General features: G+C 48.1%; 1 protein-coding gene across 6 annotated transcripts in view; it reads left to right on the top strand.

Moving 5' to 3' along the window:
* The window catches only part of LOC128342947 (tetratricopeptide repeat protein 39A-like), a 42,889-nt gene that overhangs the window by 9,579 nt on the left and 13,138 nt on the right, over nucleotides 1–20,172 (top strand). For 3 of the 6 annotated variants that reach the window (XM_053291189.1, XM_053291188.1, XM_053291184.1), the window contains exons 2-12: nucleotides 3,053–3,148; nucleotides 5,756–5,887; nucleotides 6,583–6,740; nucleotides 6,932–6,999; nucleotides 7,375–7,439; nucleotides 8,590–8,689; nucleotides 14,401–14,466; nucleotides 15,794–15,902; nucleotides 16,932–16,999; nucleotides 18,368–18,427; nucleotides 19,965–20,126. In XM_053291189.1, the coding sequence (XP_053147164.1) occupies nucleotides 3,135–3,148; nucleotides 5,756–5,887; nucleotides 6,583–6,740; nucleotides 6,932–6,999; nucleotides 7,375–7,439; nucleotides 8,590–8,689; nucleotides 14,401–14,466; nucleotides 15,794–15,902; nucleotides 16,932–16,999; nucleotides 18,368–18,427; nucleotides 19,965–20,126 (1,002 nt within the window). In that variant the 5' untranslated portion in view covers nucleotides 3,053–3,134. The remainder of the gene's footprint in view (nucleotides 1–3,052; nucleotides 3,149–5,755; nucleotides 5,888–6,582; nucleotides 6,741–6,931; nucleotides 7,000–7,374; nucleotides 7,440–8,589; nucleotides 8,690–14,400; nucleotides 14,467–15,793; nucleotides 15,903–16,931; nucleotides 17,000–18,367; nucleotides 18,428–19,964; nucleotides 20,127–20,172) is intronic. The other 3 variants (XM_053291185.1, XM_053291186.1, XM_053291187.1) reach the window with 3 other exon arrangements.

The raw sequence follows: 20,172 nt of genomic DNA, 5'->3' as shown, positions 1-20,172 counted from the left end.
CATTTTCTTTGTCTCACCTCATGCTTATTAAAAAAACATGACTTTGTCCTAGATGATCACCTGCCCAAATAGCCATTAGCAAAATAGGGGAAGAAGAAGGTGGCGGGGCAGAGGGAGTCTATAAACCAGTGAATGATTCCTGCCAGCCTTTGTCTTGTAATGACTGTTGGCTCATGATGGGGTATATGTGCATTCACCATTCTAGTGCTTACTTTGACACCAGGAGGGAGGAGGATACATTAGTTTGCCACACTAGACAGAGGAATTTGCAACAGGTGCAGACAGCCAAGTTCTGCCAGGGCCAAAACCAGCCCCTGCCAGACTAAGAAATCATTGTAATCTGCCCCTTCCTGTCACAAGCAGTGTGCTGTTCTTTTATTATTGACTCTGACTCTCAGATATCCCAGTCATGGATGGAAAATTCAGGGTCAGTTTGCAAAAGACACATTTTCTACATGGAAGTTTCTTCTGTGCAGGTGTTGTGCAGAAACCCATGTGTAGTAATCAAGACATCTATATATATATTTCTCCTGGGTGTGCCCAGGAGAAATGCGTCCCGGCAGCCCAGCTGATTGGCTGGGCTGCTGGGGCGCCTGATCGGTCCTGGCGCACCCAGGAGAACGGCGGCGGCCATGGCCGGGGAGCCAGGTGGGCCTGGCCGCGGATGCGAGGCGGCAGGCCTGGCCGGGCCCGGCGGCGGAGGCGAGCTGGCGGGCCTGGCCCGGCCACAGACGTGAGGCGGCGGGACTGGCTGGGCCTGGCCCGGCCACGGACATGAGGCGGCGGGACTGGCCGGGCCGGGCCCGGCTGCGGAAGCGCGGCGGCGGCGGCGGCGGCTGAACTCGGCCCAGCAGGTGGTGGCTGCACTCGGCCCCCGCAGGGCGGCTGCCGCCGCCGCACTCGGCCCAGCTGCGGTGGCGGCCATGGCCAGGGAGCCAGGCGGGCCCGGCTGCGGAGGCGAGGCGGCGGGCCTGGCCGCACCGCTGGGCCAGGCCGCGGCGGGCCCCATCCCGGCCGCAGATGTGAGGCGGCGGGGGCGGCCTGGCCCGCCCAACAGCAAGGTAGTGGTGGTGTGGCGGGGTGGGGGCGGCCCGGCCGCTGCGGCGGGCCAGGTGGCGGCGGGCCCCAGCCCACCCGACAGCGTGGTTGTGGTGTTGCGGCGGGGCGGGGGCAGCCCGGCCGCGGCACTCGGCCCGGCCGCGGCGGCGGCACTCGGGTCAGCTAGTATGTATCTATTCCACTAGGGGCATAGCAAGGTTGGAATGGGCCCAGAGACAAGATTTTAAAATGGGCCCCCAGCCCCTCAAAGTCCAGCGCCTCCACACATCCCAGGCCCCCAAGGATTTAAGTCTGATATTTCAAAATAAGTATGCTGCCTGGAAATACATTTCACTGAATACACACATGCACACTTCACAATATAGAGTGATATACATTGAGTACTATATATTTGTGCCACTTTTAATGCCTAGAACACACTAGAAACACTAATTATTAAAATGGCCCCCTCGCTGCAGATTAGCGAAGGAGACTTTCAACCAAGGAGTGTGAGCCTATGTATGTTTTCTCAGAATTCTGAACAAATTCAGTAAAGTTTGATTCCAGGAGGTTTTTCACACAGGGCTTTTAAAGCCCTTTAACACACATCTCCTCTGGAATGGAGGTGCTGCATTCACATGTTGGCCAGATTTACCCTGAAGTCCCTGTGAGTTATTGGGGAGCAGTTCACACACAAGAAAAATAAAATTAAAAGCACAACACATGCTTCACAGTTCTCACTCAGACCTTCTGGGTTGCAAAAGAACTTGAACATAAGTGCATTTATAAATGAATGAATGAATGAATGAATGAATATAATATTGTTCCAGAAGTTTTTGTAATTTTCTGCCATGAAACAAGCCACTTACAGGCCTTTTTAGATAGTTTTTGTTTTTAAAGCCAGCAAATTTTCCAATCTGTTTTAAATTAAATATTCAGAGGCTTCTCAGTCTCCCCCACACACCCCATATCAAAGCCCTATGGCAAGCAGATTCCTATATGGATGGGCGGGGGGTGTAACCACAAGAAGAAATTACCATTCTACCTGGCAAAAGCTGTGCTGGATGGTCTGGGCAGAGGGTCTGGTGCAGAGAGCTCTGCCTGCCTTGCCTGCCTCCTTGCTTGCTTGGGGTTCAGACTTCAGGGAGGCCTGCACAGAGGCCTCTCTGTAAGCCCTGCCCACCCGCTGATCATCTGAGAGGCGGGGAGAGAAGAGCTCTGCAGTTTGCAGACGGATCCTAGGCCAGAGGGCAAGGCAAGCAGGACGGCAAGTGGCTGAGGGACCCTGGGGCTGGGCAGGTGGGCAATGGGGGGGAGGGAGGCACTGGCATGGCGCTCCCCCTCAGTGGCACCTAGGGCAGGTGCCCTTGCTGCCCCCCCCCCATTACGCCCATGCATGCTTGCTACCACAAGACCAGCTCTCATCTGCTTCTTCTTGCTGCTTATGGGCACCATCCAAGGTGCTGGTTTTGACCTATAAAGCCTAGAAACCATGGTCCCAGCACACTTCAGAAACTGTCTGTTCCCTTCTATTTATTTTATTTATTTGTGTAACATATTTATATACCACCCCAAACCCTACATCTCTGGGTGGTGGAATTCTCTGTTCCAATGGGATAGGTAAGATCAGTTGCAGGTGTTGCCCAGACTGTGCCACTGCTCATCAAGTGTCCAGGGGCTGCTCCAGAGCTCCCTTCCGCTGGAGACTCTCAATCCTTGTAACTCTGAGCAGTTTCCAGAAGGAGGCTGACTCTTAATGGCTGGAGTGCTGGCATACTTTAAAACGCTGCTCATCAATAGCGGTGTTAGTGGCTGATGTTAAACATGACTGTTGCCTCTGGACCTTAGACTGTAGATACATACATCCTAACCCACATTCCCCAAGTCCCCTCTCTCCATTAGGGATGGCTTGGCTCCTCTGATGGCTGGCTGTTGCCAGATTTGGGGAAAGGCCTTTGGGGCTGTGCCTTGTTAAGTTAACCCAGCTCTTCTTCTGTGCCTTCCTTCTCTTCAGCAGCTCCCTGGAGACTGCCCTGGCCGAGTGCACAGAGGCACTGAACTGCTTCTTGTGCAACCAGTTCAGTGAGAGCCTGGAGATGCTACAGCCCAGGTAGGTGGGGGAAGTTCTAAGTGCCTTAATGGGGGCAGAACTGGAAAGGCCACGGAAAGATGGATTTCGATATTAATGTTTAAAACTCTTTGGCCAAGACTTGACTCTCTTCCAGTTTTTTCATCAAGAATCATGAAGACTAGAGGCTTGTTTTAACACAAAGAAAGAAAGCTAATGAAGTTTATCAGGAGTCTACAAAGAAAGATAGTTTCCCCATCTGCAGGCTCACAGCCTCCCTAGATCACTTGCATAGAGCACGGATTCCTTTAATCAGAGTCCTACTATACAAGGCAAGAATAGCTTCCTTTCCTAGGTTTTTATAATTAGCTTTACTTGGTGGGGGCTGAGAATTTGCAGCCAGAAGTAGTACCCAGGAATCCAGCAAGTGAACCCCACTAGCAAATCAGTTGCAGCATCTTAAAAATGGCATATCTGCATGCTATGTGGTAATTAAAAATAGACTGGAGGAACTATGCTTGTTCTGGTATCTCAAGGTAGACGTTGCCTGGAACTATAAATTACAGGAGACATGCAGCTATCACCAGAAGCAGCAACCCAATGCTGCAAATGTCCATGCAGGCACATAACTTTGCCTGCTAACTTGGCAAAAAGGCACCTTTTAACATGATGATTCTCTTTATTTAGCAGGGGGAGAGTAACTGGCCCTATCCACCCCAGCAACTGTTGCTGGTGTCTGTCATGTTTCTTTTAGATTGTGAGCCCTTTGGGGACAGGAATCCATTTTATTTATTTATTATTTCTCTGTGTAAACTGCCCTGAGCCATTTTTGGAAGGGCAATATAGAAATCGAATAAATAATAATAAATAATAACAACAATAACAACAACAAAACCATAATTGTGTCCCCCTAAGGGAGAGGAGGGTCTACTGAGCAACAGCTTGTTCTTTGCTCCTGTAGAATCCAAGGGAAAGAGTTGTGGTATGCAAGGACAAGGCAGTGGAGTGGAATTGGGAATAGGCCAGCAGCAAGAGCACGGAAAAGCAGTCTGCACTCACCTCTCTGTACATAGTATCTATTTCATTGAACTATTAAGTTTAATGAAATAGATACTATGTACAGAGAGGTGAGTGCAGACTGCTTTTCCGTGCTCTTGCTGCTGGCTGTTTGTTAGCCTCGCCTCTACTCCAGGACTGGAATAGAAGTAACTAAAGCCCCATTCAAAAGCTGGCCTGGATCAACAAATGGATTAAACAAAAACTCCACAGCTCCCTCCCCCTGCCTCTCCAAACAAGAAGATGGGGAGGGGTCCATCTTCATTTTGTCCCAAGGCCTGCTCCAACCTTGCTACACCCTGCTTCTGTGGCCTTACTCTACTTTAATGGCTGCCCTATACGTGCTTGTGTGGTGACATTATCCCATCTCTCCCAGTAATATCTTGTTAATGCAAAATGTGAGAGGAGAGAGATGTGTGACAGCAGCTGTGCAGCTCCCTGGAACATCTAGTTCTGGAAAGGAGAGCCCTTTGTAAAGGAGGTGGAATGTTCAGTTATGCGGTTTAATAGGGGTGTGTGTAGGGAGGATTATACGATGGGCATCTGAAACGGAAAACAAAGCAAAATGGAGAAAAATTCAGCGCTCATAGTAGGCAATGGAAATATTTGGACTGACACATGTTCTGCTCCTTGATGTTCGGGAAGAGCTGCAAAACTCCTCTGTTGTGCAAGGCCTTTGGCAGTGAAGGTGAATATCATGGCCATGGGGAGTAGCTCTTATTGGTAGGCTGTGGAGTTTTGGAATGCCGTTAGCTGAATCAGAATAGGTATTAATATTTTTATATCTGATGTTAAATATTGCTTCATTCTCATGCAAATTGTTTTGTGTTTAGGAAGAGCAATCTGCAAATGTCTTGGATACTGTGCAGACTAGGAGATGGAATTACCCTCTCTTGTGTGTGTGTGCATGCATGCATAAGTTAGAAAATAAATGCTCATAAGTGCTAAATCTTCCTTGTGAGTGGGTGGCTGCTGGCAAAAGCACAGGAAGAAAAGCAGCAGAAAGCGGGGAATGGAAAATAAAGGAAAGAGAGAACTCTTATTTTACCTGAAAGCAGGGGGATGTCATTTTAGAAGGTTGCTAAGACCCCTCATTAGATTGGAGAGGCTCCCTTTTGACGCCATACAATGAAAAGCAGACTATTGTTCTTGGATAGGTTGAAGATTTTAGCCAGTAATTTAAATGCAACGAAGCTGGTTTGAATCTGGGTTTAACTCAGCTGGTGACTGGGTTATCTGGCTTCAGCCAGGAGATCTTTAGTTTGAGAACATTTCAAAGTCTTCAGATGTAAGCCTTCCCCTTTTACAGCTTTATGAACTGCCATCAGGAATATTATATCAGTTTTCTCTGGTATTTGTTTTAGAGCTTGGAATTGGTTGCATTTGGGTGAAGTTCAAAGGGCTCCCCCGCCACAGCCATTCCTTAGAGCCTCTCAATGGGGCGAAAGCTGAGAAAGCTGAAGCAGACGGCGCAGAACACAGTGCTGTCACCTCCACTGAGATGGTTTTGCTTTTAGCCACAGCTGTGGGGGTGTGGTGGAGCAGTGACAGCAGTTTCCTTTTGCCACATACTGCTATTGATCCTTTTGGCAGGGCCAAAGAGAGCATGTACCATGCCTTGATCTATGCCACCATCCTGGAGATGCAAGCCATGATGACCTTTGAACATGAGGACATTGTCCATGCTGGGCACACCATGAAAGAAGCACAGGAGATCTGCCAGAGGTAGGGATTGGTCAGGACGACTATTTGGGGTTGGGCAAAGAAGTAGGGCTTGCTTCAGTAGCTATAGTGTGGGACCCTGCTAAGGAGTGGTGGCAACGACTGACCATTTAGGACCAGGAAAAGGCCATTAGTGGGTGTCCCACTTCTAATTAAGGAATGCTACCCCTCAAAGCATGACCTGGATGCATGCTGGATGTACCTCACTTGTGGCAAGTACTTTGTTCTCTCTTTTTGCCTTCTCACCCAGGTGTGGGTTTTAATTCTACTCTTCCGTTGCTTCCTGGACCGAAGGAGATCCTCCCTCTATCCTCGTGGAGTGGCGGTGGCGGGTGGGAGCACAACAACTTATTGAGCTGCACTGTTTATTTTTATTTTTATTTATTTAAAATATTTCTATACCACCCAAAACTTGCATCTTTGGGCAGTTTACAATTAAAATCATTTAAAACATCAAATCAATTAGGAAATCGATTGAGGAAATCCTTCATTCTTTTGTTTTGGAGCAGATTTGAAGGTGGGATCAAAAAGATTACTGGGGAGGGTGAGGAAAGCATGGACATTTTGTGGGTAGGGTGTGTGTAGAGGAGTGCTCAGTGCTGGTGGTATGGTACATAATGCACAGTTCCCTAGGGGCATGTGCTCAGGCTGTAGAAGGGACGACCCCAACTGAGCCCTTCCTTTTGATTCCTTGGTAGGTTTCGGAGGAAAAGCATTGCAGCCGGCAACTTCTCCAGTCGGTCAGGTGGAGATGCCTGTACTGAGGGTGAGAGCAGTTACAGCAAAGGAAGCTGGAGGCAGGACCATTGGGTTCTCTCCTCTGCCTATCCCAGAGTTCCCAACCTTGGATCCCCAGGTGTTGTTGAACTACAACTCCCATCATCCCCAGCCACAATACCTGAAGGCCATTGCAAGGCATTTCCCCTTGCTGGGTGGAGGGAGGTGCACAGGCGTGGGCTGCTGGGTGATGGCTGGCTGGTGGAAGTGTGGGAAATGTGGTCAGGAATGACGTGCAGCCTCCCTGAATCTGTCCTCCTCATGTTACAGAGGAGCAGCATGCTGAAGTGTGCTACGCAGAATGCTTATTGCACCGGGCAGCCCTCACCTTCCTCCAGGTAAGAGGGCCTCCTCCTCTCCCTTGTGGGGCACAAGTAGTGAATTCTGTTCGGTTCTGGTGACAGTTTTCAGACTATGGGGATGAACTCGCTGGCAGGAGGGTATAAGACACTTGGCGGCCAGGCGCAAAGTTTCAAGGAAGGAGAAGATTGGGCTAAAAGCAGACCCAGAGAGAGTTTTTCCTTCCTGCAGGAGGGATGTGGTGTTGCAGCCCACCCCCAAACAGCTCTGCCAACCATGGATCCTGCAGAGAGGCAAGGAACAAGTTAGAGCTTGTGACCCACACACCTGCACCAAAAAGGGCTTCGCTTAGATACACTGGGCTGAGTGACACTTCTTGTGTAGGGGCTTTTTAATGTGCTCTCTTCTTGCAGGATGAAAATATGGTGAATTTCATAAAAGGGGGGATCAAGGTGCGTAGCAGCTACCTCATCTACAGGTGAGTGGTGTTGGCAACTAATGGGGCTGGAACAATGGAGCAGGGGTTAATCACAGGCAGCACAAGGCTAGGGGTGAGAGGTGGCACTAGTGAAGGACAGGAGAGGAAGAAGAACCAGGATTCCTGAATTCCATCCCAAATTCTGGAATGGGAAAGCCTCTGGACCAGTCTGCATATGCAGATAAACTGGATGATATAGTGTCCCTGGGGCGTACCATTTCAGGCTGCAGGTGGGGGAGCGCAACGTTAGGATGTTTTCTGTATTTCAAGGCTCCCTGTGTGTGGAATGGAACATAAGAAGCTGTCTTACCCTATTGGTCCATCTTGCTCGTATTCTCTGCACAGACTGGCAGCTGCTTCCCCAAGGTTTCCAGCAGGAGTCTTTCCCAGCCCTACCTGGAGATGCCTGGGAGGGAACCCGGGATCTTTTGCATGCAAAGCAGATGCTCTACCATTGAGCTATGACTCCATCCAACCATGGCATGCTAGCATATCCAGGAGATTTTTGCATAGACTTTCCTTCCTGAGTATAGTTTTCAATGTGCTGGAAGCATTTAAATGGGGGAGCATTTAAACATGTGATTCCTAGCTATAGCCCATAAATTTTCCCCCAGAAGTGGTCATGAGAAGCTGCATGTAACCTGGAAGAGAGAAGAGGAAAGCCATTGCTGTTGGCTTGTCTGTTGCCTGATTTGCAGTGGGCAGAGATGCTGCCACCAGCCCTGAGATCTGACCTCAGTGTGTGGTACACACCTTCTTTCCCACTTCCTGCTAGGAACTTTAAAGCAGCTGGAAGCAAGATGCATGAAAATCCAGGGGAAAGCAATAACAAACTTGGTGGCAATCCAGGACCTGGTTGCTCGCCTTCCTGAACAAGCACTCGCCTTTTCTGGGCTGGAGGTTTGAATACAGAACCTAGTCCATGTTTGCCTTAACAGCAGTGTATTCAGTGCCTTGATGAGAATTGTGTTTCCAATACATTTGTACTGTATACAGTATCTGGTCTTAGCAGTAAAACAATTCAGAATTGTGAAGCCAGAAGGCAAGAAACACGGTAAAAAACTAGGCTTTCTGGGTTGTGTTTCTAGCTCTGGATGGGTGTGGATGCTATGGGCTAATATGTGAGCTTTCTTAAATCTTATGTTTGCAGGGACCTCAACAGTTTCATCCAACCCAATCAGTTACCAGCAAGCTCTGCTCGTGCCCATCTAGAGGGGGGGATTGCGCTGGGCATTGGTGCCTTCAACTTGGTGAGTTCTGGTGCAGGCACAGAGTTATCCAGCTGTCTGCTGGTGTTCTTCAGTCTTGTTTCTTCTGAATGTTGGGAAGGAAGGGCAGGGTCTCCCAGGGCAGAGAGCTTCCCCAGGAGGAGAGGACACGGGGGCCTCGTGATGTCCTTGTCTAAGTCATTTGCGAATGCAGAGGCTGAGAAGGAATGGAACAGTCTTCAGCAGCAGTGCAGAGAAGAACAGCTGTACTAAGCTGTACCTTAAGCTGTACTTAAGGTAGAATCATCTGCCAGTCCTGGAGTCCGGCATGCTTAGAGTAGGCTACTTCTCCCTTGCTCCTATGTCCTGCTCTCAAGGTTCCCCATAGTGGGCCTGCATCCATTTGAGTGGGCTTAAGACAGTGGGGTGCCGCTATGAGGAGCCTCCCTGGAGTTTACTTCCAAGTTTGCCAATTGTCTCTAATTCTGGATTGTCCCTGTCCCCTACTTTTTGGAGAGAGAAACAGTTGCACCCAAAGCAGCAAGCAAAGTTTTGTTCTAGTTTCATTACTCTGGAAGACTAAGTAACCCATACAGAAAAAATGGATGGAGACTATTCTGGATTCGAAGTTCTATATCCATTGATTTGTGTGTAGATCGAATATATTTACCTAGATCAACTAGTTGTACAATTGGTCTATCTGCCTCGGCATCCCACATTGTATCTAAGAATTCCCTGTAGTGAAATCTATTATTCATCTCTCTAATAGGAACATTCATAGCATCCAATTATTTAGTTCCAGCGTAATCTTGAACCACTCTTGTTGCAAACAGATTGATGTGTCAGGAAATGTGTGGCTGATATTCATGTTACAACTTGAGACTTGGCAGCTTCAGGGATGTTTTATTTTATTCTATCTATCTATCTATCTATCTATCTATCTATCTATCTATCTATCTATCTATCTATCTATCTGATTTCTACACCACCTTTCCAAAATGGCTCAGGTTTTGAACTTTTGATAATAGTCTAGAATCTGTCTTGTGCAAGTCTGGACCTGTGAATGTCATAAGTGAAAAAAGCGGAGAAATGGGCTCATAAGGCACATGCCCTCAAAGTCCAGTTCTCATCCCTAGGATCATAGGAAGCTGCCATATACTGAGACGGACCATTGGTCCATCTAGCTCAGTATTGTCTTCACAGACTGGCAGCGGCTTCTCCAAGGCTGCAGGCAGGAGCCTCTCTCATCCCTATCTTGGAGATGCCAAGGAGGGAACTTGGAACCTTCTGCATGCAAGCATGATCTTTAAGCTGAAAACGGAAAGTCCCTCTCACAATCAAAATAATCCCCTGAGCGGGGTGGGTGGAGTTGGGCTTGAAGGATGTGTGCCACAGAACATGTGTCCTCTGAGGCCATTTTCCACCTGCCTTCAACCAGGCACATTCCCTGCCCAGCTGCAGACGTTTGCCTGCAAACCACCCTCTGCACTTGGGGATGTTCTTTGGCAATATTGGGGTACTGCCCATGTGCAATCCTCTTCTTCTGCCAGGTTTCGGAGGGGAGCCAGGTTTCTTCTGACTTGCCACTGTTTTTCAGCAATGGTGGGGCCTGCCTTCTTCCCACTCAGGCACAGTGGGTGTGCACATGAAGCAAAACCCCATTACGTGATTGTGGTGGTGAAGCCTGTGACTCTGCCTCAGGTGAGGCGGCAGCTCAGAACTTTGCAGTGTAGCTGCAAGGAAGGGGAAATGGTTGCTCTGGTGGGATTAATACAAGGGCAGGCTGAGGACTGAAGAATTGCAGCAAAAGACAGTGCATCCAGATGCTGAAGGAAGGGTGCAGGGGAACTTGAATGAAGAAGAGGTGGAGCATTAATGCTAGAAGGAAAATAGCAGCAAGGGGGACAATCAGAGGGGTGGGTGTGAAGCAGTCTCGCTGTGCTTAAGGTCAGGAGGCTGGTCAAGAGACAGGGGATAAGGCCCATAGCTCAGAGTAGAGCTCGTCCTTAGTATGCAGAATGCCCCACGAACAATCCCTAGCATCTCCAGGTAGGGCTGGGAAGGACCCTTGGCCATGAAGCCACCTAAGATAGACAATATTGAGCTGGATGGACCAAGGGCCTGACTTGGCATAAGGAAGCTGCCTGTAGACTCCAAGGGAAAGAGTTGTGGTAAGCAAGGATAAGGCAGTGGAGTGGATTCAGGAATATTAATAGTTTAATGAAATAGATTTTGTGTGCAGAGAGGCAAGTGCAGTCTGCCTTCAGTGTTCTTGCTGCTGGCTGTTGGTTAGCCCCGCCTCTATTCCAGGACTGGAATCCTAAAGCCCCATTCAAAAGCTGGCCTGGATCAAGGAATGGATTAACTAAAAACACCACACTGCCTATGATGTTTATATGGCCGGCAGGGCAACTAAAGAGAGTGGAACGAAGCAGGCAGCGTTGTGAAAAGCAGGGGCTTGGCAAAACCATGAATGCTGGAGGTGGAATAAAAGACAGGAACTGAGGAGAATGTGGGACTGGGCAAAACTTACATGGAGGGCCTGGGAACAGGAAGGGTTGTAAATTATTGGATGGAAGGAAGTCGGCAGGCAAGGGAGGGAGCCAAGATTGTATTTTTTAAATGGCTAAGTCTGAAGAATATATCCTCCCTGAGAGGGGAGAATTCTGCCAGTTGTGGTTTCTGTAGGCTATGCAGTTTTGGCAGCAAGGGCCAAGGTCGAAGCAGTAGGAGTTAGTGCTGGGGCTGAGTTTCACACCTTTTGCTGCTGGCTTCTAATTTGCTGAATTGCTTGGCCTGACATTCAGATTTAGAGTATTTCATGGCTCTTTGTCTGAAATCTAACACGCCATTTGGCTAGATTTGCCCAACAGGTAGGTTGGTGTGTGTGCGTGTGTGCGTGCGCGTGATGAAATAGGTCTGGAGGTTCAGCTCCAGGAAAATGACCCCTCAGAGTGTGGTTTACACTAGCCAATGCTCTTAAACTGTGTGATCACTTGAGAATTTTCAACTTAGGGTAGTCTACTCCCTGTCTCTGATGCATTGGTGATACGCAGTCATACTTAATTGCAATATATCTCACATCGGTCTTGCTTCCAGATTGTTCAGCATGTAAGAAACTCAGCTTGTGCTGAGAGGTGGCTTATACATTTTGTGCAGTTAAGGTACTGTAATTAGTGTGGCATTTGCTGCCTCTTCTTTGGGTTTGTGTCCCACAGTAAGCTACTTGGAGGAATGTTTTCCGTGGCTGCCATAAGTTCCCATGTTGGTTGCATTTAATTGCTTGCAGAAAGGTGCCCGCAGTTGGACAAGGCACTTTCTTCCTTGAAAAGGAGCTCAAATGCTCTTTCCTCTTTGCCCTACAGCCCGCTACTGGCACGAGCAATATGGCTTCCAGGATTTTGAGGGCTGTTGAGTAAGGTTTCCTCAGTGAGCCCCATTAGCCTGGCAAAGGTGAAGCATGTGAACTGGGAGTTCCCTCGCACTTACTCACATCTTAGGTGCCTTCTGCAAAGTGAGAATGGCAACAGTGTTTGGAGGAGTGGTCCCTTTTCTAGTCTCGGCAGTCGACGACCCTGGACTAGTTGCCTTCTGTGGCTGGCCTGCATTGGAGGATCCTGTGCAGTCTCCAAGTGTAGCCTTGGGTAAGGCTGCCTGGCCCCACAAAGGAAGCAGCCTACTCTTATAGCAGGGGCTATGCGACTCTGACCCTCCTGTTGTTGTTGCACTACAACACCCATCATCCCCAGCCACAGTGGCCAATAGTTCGGGATGATGAGAGTTGTAGTGCAACATCTGCAGGAGGGCTGAAGTTGTGCAGCCCTGCTTTATAGGAAGAAGAACTGAGCTGGCTTCCATCACATCCCACGTGACCCAAGCATGTTGATGAGTGGATATGCAAACATCCCCAAGCACTGGTATCTAATTATGGATTGTAACAGAGTGGCAGCAAATGTGGACACTTTATTGCCCCTGTGCACATAATCAAACATGTGAATTGATACATTTTAATGCAGTGATATAATATGTAAACTCAGATCTCTTTGTTTGCTGCTGTTGATTTACATCATTGGGGGCATAACATGCATCATTTAACTTAAGATGGTAAGCCTGGGTTAATTTTTTGTCCAGGGCCTACTCAGTTTCAGAGCCTTATAATAAATAATATCTGATGTGACAATATTGTGCAGGCAATGCACCAGTTATGGAATGAATGATAGTGCATCGGACAACAGTGGAATGGCAGAATCAGCATGGAATATCCTCTAAGAGATGAGCTCGAGTATCCAACAAGCTCTTTTTCTGCTCTTTTTCTGTCACTCAGAACATTCTGTCCAGATCAGTCTTCTAGACTGGGATCAGCTGGTAGCTTTACAACTACCAGATACATACCACATACCACCTCAAAAGGAGGATGAGTTGAATGTGAAACTTTCCTTATCACCACAACACTATTCTGGGGAAAGGTGCACTTGGTGAATTTCGGCTTATTAAGCAAGCTGTTAAATGCAGTAAAGATGGTGAACATGTGTCATATTGCAGGTGAGGCATGCTGATCCATTTAAAAAGCCCAACTCTGCACACAGAAAGCTATTATGTCAGGGAGAAGGTTTTGGCCTCGTCATCTCCCTGACATGCCAGTTTTCTATGTGGAAGGGTGGCAAGGAGTAGTTTTATGGATGAACATTCATTCATGTTAGCCCTTACCTACAGTATAGTCTGAAGTGGTACAGCCCTGACAACAAATTTACTACATTGGTGAGAATTAGGACAGGGCATCTCCTTAGAAAAAGATGGGAATGCTCTTCGGTATTCATTGGGAAGGTTTGTATACTGCAGCAATCAAGCAAAGATTAGCAATGGCAACAGAACGGCACGCTTCTCCTCCCCCAGAGTAAGGCCACAATTCACCAACAAAGTAGTATAGGACAGCTTCCAGGGCTTCCCTTCCCCCACCAGCAGAAAATTCATTGGAGCACATTGGAGGTGGGCAGGAGAAGTTTATTTTCTTCTGTGCTAGCAGTCTGAACGGTTCAGAAGTCAAGCATTTTATTGCCGAAAGAAGGCAAGAATAACCTAATGGTTGAGAAGGCAGCTGCAAAGTAGCTGGAATTGCTTTCCTGAACTGCAGCGTCCTGCTGAGACTAAAGTAAAGTTCAATGTTTCCGTGCCTTTCATAGCCAATTGTAATAAGGCCATAAAAATTTGCGCCTGGGTGTTGGCATATTGTACTTCTGCAACAAGTGGTTTTGATTTTATGATTGCTCTGAGACTGGCTGATGGAGAAAGGCAGTTGACGGGAACAGGAGTGTGGCCTCCAGAGGCATAGGGGCACGGGCTTCAGCTCAGGGTTCCTTGGGGGCTGGCAGTGGGGTTGAAACAGGGACATCAGAGTCAGGGTGGATCATGTTGGAAGAAAGGGATTTCCTCTAATCTGTGGTAGTTCCAGGGGAAGACCTGTCTACACTGGTGTACTTTAAAAAGTGGGGGTTCTCTTTATTTAGCAGGGGGAGAGCAATGGCCCTATCCATCCCCATCACAGCATCCCTCCAGTGGCTGTCGCTGGTGTCTATCTTGTGTTTCTTTTTTAGATTGTGAGCCCTTTGGGGACAGGGAGCCATTCTTATTTTTATTTATTTATATCCATGTTAACCGCTTTGGGAACTTTTTTTTTTTTAAGCGGTATATAAATTTCCATTGTGCAGTATTTATTGTATTCATTGTCAACCATGTTTTTGTCTTTTCCCTCACAGACTCTTTCCCTCTTTCCACCCCGGATCCTGAAACTTCTGGAGTTTGCTGGGTTTTCAGGGGACAAGGTACAACTGCCTGTTTGAGGGGATATACTGTGAGGGAGGAAATAGCTGTATTTAAATATGAGAAATCTATCTATCTATCTATCTATCTATCTATCTATCTATCTATCTATCTATCTGATTTCTATACCGCCCTTCCAAAAATGGCTCAGGGCAGTTGACACAGAGAAATAATAAACAAACAAACAAGATGGCTCCCTGTCCCCAAAGGGCTCACAGTCTAAAAAGAAACACAAGACAGACACCAGCAACAGTCACTGGAGGTACTGTGCTGGGGGTGGATAGGGCCCGTTACTCTCCCCCTGCTAAATAAAGAGAATCACCACGTTAAAAGGTGCCTCTTTGACACTGCCTTATAATCCGATGCACCATCGGTCCATCTAGCCTAGTCCTGTCTGCTTTAATGGACAGTCTGTGCCTAAGCATCCACCTCAAGCAGAGAGAGGGGTCTTTCCCATCCCCATAACCTGAGATCCTTTTAACTGCATGTGCTGCAGACTGAACCTGGGACCTTCTACATATTTGCTCTACTACTCAGCTAGGGACCCTCCCCAATTAGGAAGACATCTCACTTGGTATATAAGGCAACTTTCGATGTTCATCCCAGGATCTCTTGCCAAGTCATGGGGGATGCAATGCTCAGATCGTGCTGTATAGCTACTTAGGGTAGCAAAATGTTGACTCTCGGGAGCTAACACACTCCCCGCAGAATAATTAAGTAAATGTTTACGAGCATACCCTGTTTGGGGCTTACGAGCTCTAGAGACCTGTCATATGAATCTAGACCAGGCCTGCTCAACTTACCCCCCCCCAGCTGTTTTTGGACTACAGCTCCCATAATCCCCAGCCACAGTGGCCAATAGCCAGGGATTATGGGAATTGTAGGCCAACATCTGCAGGCGGGCTGAAGCTGAGCAGCCCTGATCTAGACAGACAGATAGCATTGAGGCCCTCATCAGTGAACAAAAGGGTGGAGGTCTCGGCTGCTTCAAAAGGAAGCCCAAAGAATCCTGATTTGGATGGAACACTATCTGCTATCCATCAAGCCTATAAGGAGGCTAAGAGGCAAGAGTTGAGGAGGCTCAGGCAGTACTGTGTGCCATTTCTTCCAGTTCTGAGAAGCAGATGTCAATGCCTTGACATGCACTGCTTCTCCCATGCTTAAGATCCTGTGTGTTTGGGTGCAACAGGGATGTGGGTGCAGAAGCTTTCATGGCAGGCCTTTAACTGTAAACAAAGCCGGGAGCTAGGAATTATAGGAGAGGGAGACCTGCCTAGCCCTTCGGACTTGCCTGAGTGTGTGTGTGTGTGTTTTGTTTTCCCCCAACAGGAGTATGGCCTGCGGCAACTGCATCAGGGGGCCACTACACCCAACCTGAGGGCTTTGCTTTGCACAATGCTGCTACTGTGCTACTACACATTTCTTACCTTCATCTTAGGTAAAGACATGGGAGTGTCTGCCCCTCGGCCTTGAGGAGCAGGACAGAGAATGATGGCTTATGGGGAAACTGGCACCCGAGTGGGTCAGGGATCTGGACCCCTTTCTCCACAGTGGGCAGCTTTCCCCTGTAGGATCAAGCCTTCTCCTCAAGAGGGAAACAAAATGTCTTCTAGCTGTTGGCTTGGATTTGCATTATCTACTCTGATTGCAGAAATTAGTTGGGAGATTTTATTTGTAGAAGTGAGGAGAGCAGGGGAGGAGGAGGAGGAATAATAATGAGGGTGTCATTATTTTGCCTAAAGCTGAACTGTGAAGAGAGAGAACATGAGCTGCAGTCGCATAGCTGGGAAGTCCTGGGTTCAAGTTCACCTAAGCCATGTCTCAAACAAGCAATCACTCTGTAACATGGGAATGTTAATAGTTATATGGTTGGTGTAAGGATTACTGAGATAATATACATGAAACACTTTGGTGCCCTGTAAATTTGAATGGTGGCAGTGAGGAATTAATGGGGTGAATTCAGCAGTCCTTAAATTTTCTAGTAAAAGGGAAGAGAGGACCAGCTGGTGGCCACATGAAGTGCCACATAATCCTGGAATGGAGTGGAAAGCTTCAGAGCTGGCTTCTCAGCCCATTTCAAGGCAGGACCAGCCCTGTGTGGTAGTTTTGTACAAGGATGACAGCAAAGCAATGTCCGACCCAAGGGCCCCCCAGCATCCTCCATGACTCTGTGAAGGATTCTGGAGTGAATCTCATGGATTGTGTGACACAGCCCATTGGAGTGACAACCAGCGTTCCCTCTAACAGGGATTCCCAGATGTTGTTCACTACAACTCCCAGCACCCCCAGCTGCAGTGGCCTTTGGCTGGGCATTATGGGAGTTGTAGTCAACAACATCTGTGAATTCCCGTTAGAGGGATCACTGGTGACAACATATCTTGAAGTTGCTCTGCTTTGGAACATTGAGGGAGAGAGTGCTTCATGGGGGGGAAGACTAACCCTCTTTCTTTCTGTGCCCCCACCCCAGGGATTGGTGAAGATGACTTCACAGAGGCTGAAGCCCTGCTGAGTCCATACCTCTCCCGCTACCCTACGGTAAGAGACCACATGGCTGCATCATCATCATCATCATCATCAATCATCATTAATTCAATTTCTATACCGCCCTTCCAAAAATGGCTCAAGGCGGTTTACACAGAGAAATAACAAACAAATAAGATGGCTCCCTGTCCCCAAAGGGCTCACAGTATAAAAAGAAACTGTGTCACATTATGGGATGTGGCAACCCCTCCATCTCCCTCACCTGGCCCATGTGTGCTTGTATTCTCCTCCATAGAGACTTTGCTAGAGCCCATAAATAGGGACTGACTCATGACTAAATCATGCTTCTAGGAGGTGCCAATGCAGTTTCCCTTTCCCTACTTGGTGACTGGAGTGGGAAGACTGCATGCCTTCTGGTTCAAGATCTTATTTCTCTTAAGACTGTGAACACTTGGTGCTCCATGCTTTTTAAAGGCTTGAGTTGGATCTCTATAAAGTGGTAGGACGGACTGCAGGTGGGGGGATTGCACTCCTTCATTCTCTGCTACAAATACATCTTCCTGAAACCAGAAATCTAGCCCAGTAAGGACTGGAACATTTGTTCCTGATTGTGCCAGTTTTCTTCTTGCAGGGCATCTTTTTATGAATGTGAGGGAGCCTTCATAAATTACCCTCAGTGGTGGCCATTTTTCACCTCCAGGCTCTACTACAGGGATGGCCAACCTGAGGCTCTCCAGCTGTTGCTGGGCTACAACTCTCAACATCCCTAGCCACAATTTATTGTTACCAGTGATGATGGGAGTCGTAGCCCAACGAAAGATGGAGAGCCTCAGATAGGCCACCCTGTCCTACTGTACAATTCTGCTGCATGTATGGACCAGGCCCACATCTTCTGAGGAACCTTTGTTGATTGGACCTCTGTTTTTCCCCTGACATTGCCTCAGGTTGATCCCGTACACCTGATATTGTGTGTTTAGGCCAGGTAGTCTCTCATTGCTTTGGTTTCTGACTACTGTTTTGGGATTAAAATTATTCCCACCCACCCCACCTCCGCCACCCCATCTGGCCTTGGGTGATCTCAAAGTCTTCAGTGTTTGAGACTAGGCAGTCAGTGGTGATGCTGGAAATACCTGCCAGGCACCCCTCTATCCAGTAGTGCCTCTGAAATCCTAACTCAGGCCCCATCCCATCTTTGACAAGGCTGCAGGGGCACATGCAGGCTTAGAGGGGTTGGGGGGCACATGTTTACTGTCTTTTGAAACAAGCCCATACCCCCATGTTTGGTGTGGGGAGATGCACAGTGGACTCTCTTTCACCTGGCTGTGGAGTGGCTCTGGGTTGGCTCTCATCAAGGGGGCTGAGCATGGTGTTCTTTGCAGTAGCTCCTCCATACTTGAGCCCCCTTTTCCTTCCATTTTGCAGAGTGCCATTTTCCTGTTCTTTGCTGGGAGGATAGAGGAGATCAAAGGCAACATCAGTGAGGTGAGAAGCTTTGCCCAAGCAGGTGGGCACCGGTGGGGAGCTCTGGCCCAGCATGTCTGCCCATCTGGAGGTGTAGCCAGATCAGGATTTGGACTTTTGTGCTGAGCTCCTGTACTGAAAACTTCACTGTTTAATAAGTGGTGGTTATTGATTATAATATTTAAGGTGGAGCTCTCTCTGCCCTGTCTGATCACAACCCCCCTTCTTAGCGCCTCCTTCCTGCCATCCCTTTTGTCTTCCACTGATTTAGACATGCTAGTCCTTGCTGGAGCTGGAGATAGCGATACCACCCCAAAGCCTAGAAGACCCTCCTACTGAGTTCAGAATAAAGCATTTAATTGTGGTCATGTGCATTCGTCAATAGTTAAAAGGGAAAATACATTTTGTATGTGTTTACATTAATTTAATTGGAGTGCAAAATATGAGTGTGCTTGGTGAAACCTCAGCTGTGCATGTGTAGCAGCCTCCAAAAATGGGGGTGAGGCCCGTTAACAGGTCAAAGACAGCCTGAACCAGACGATTTGTAATATAATGGGGGGAGGACATCTGGAGACACACAGACACCCCCGTGGCCTCAGAGAAGCCTCTAGAGTGGCAGCGGCAATTTTTATTTCTGTGTTGTTTTTAATATATTTTTAAAAAATCTTTAAACTTAGAACCCCCAAACAGACCGGCGGGGTGGTGGTGGGTTGGTTTCAGCTCGATACTGATGTGGGGGGTGTTGGGAATTCTCTCTGGTAAGAGATACCCTTCTATTACAGTGGAGTGCACAGAGGCAAAACACAGCGGAGTCTGCCTAGGCGTGTGTGTATACTGAGAGTAAAAGAAACTTGGAGCCCGTTCGTAGTTTCAAATCAATATAAGGAGTCTTTATTGGTGAACTCCATTCTAGATAGTAAAGTGGAGAGATAGGATCTCTAATCTAGCTAGCTAGCTGGATGCAGAGGGATGGTTTCTGCATCTCTGCACACATGGTGCAGGGAGAGAGGAGCGTGGGTGTTGCAAGGGAGAAGAAAGGGAAAGAGGAAGTGGAAGGCAGGCAGAAAGTCCCTAAGAGTAGCATTCTACATATCAAAGGGATAGTGTCAGAGCAGTAGAGAAGGGATGACCAGTGTCTTGACCCCTCTAGCCCTCTGACTCACTAGTCTGTTCCCCTCTGTCATTGAGACATGAGACAGTGCAGAGTCCTTCACTTCCAGTGGGGGTGGGGGGAGCGGTTCGGTCTAGTATCGAGCCATTGAACTGAACCGATTCGATGTTGAACAGGTTAGTTTCCAACCTGTTCACACATCCCTGTGCTGGACTAGATGGGCCTTGGGCCTGATCCAACAGGGCTTGTCTTACGTTCTTCTTCTGTATTCTCCCACTCCTGTAGAATTATGGTGTACACAAGGCTCCCTTCCCTGCAAATCATATCTTCAGCCGTATGGCAAGATAATTTCCTTCCAATATATAACTCCTGCCCTATGCTTGCAAGGAAAAAAAATCTGAACTGTGTTCGGTCTGACTGACTCTTGTCCTCTCCATCTCTTCCTAGGCCATCAAGAAATTTGAGGAGGGCTGCTCGGTCCAGCAGGCCTGGAAGCAGTTTCACCACATGTGCTACTGGGAGCTGATGTGGTGCTTCGCCTACAAAGGAATGTGGAAGATGGCCTATTTCTATGCAGACCTCCTGAGTAAAGAGAATCGTTGGTCCAAGGTGGGAAACAAGCAACGAATAAGCAGCCTAATCAGATCTGTTGGGA

Source organism: Hemicordylus capensis, chromosome 2 (assembly GCF_027244095.1).
Source record: "Hemicordylus capensis ecotype Gifberg chromosome 2, rHemCap1.1.pri, whole genome shotgun sequence".
Classification (NCBI taxonomy): domain Eukaryota; kingdom Metazoa; phylum Chordata; class Lepidosauria; order Squamata; family Cordylidae; genus Hemicordylus; species Hemicordylus capensis.
The sequence above is the reverse complement of the archived record's forward strand: the minus strand, read 5'-3'. Positions and strand labels throughout refer to the sequence as shown.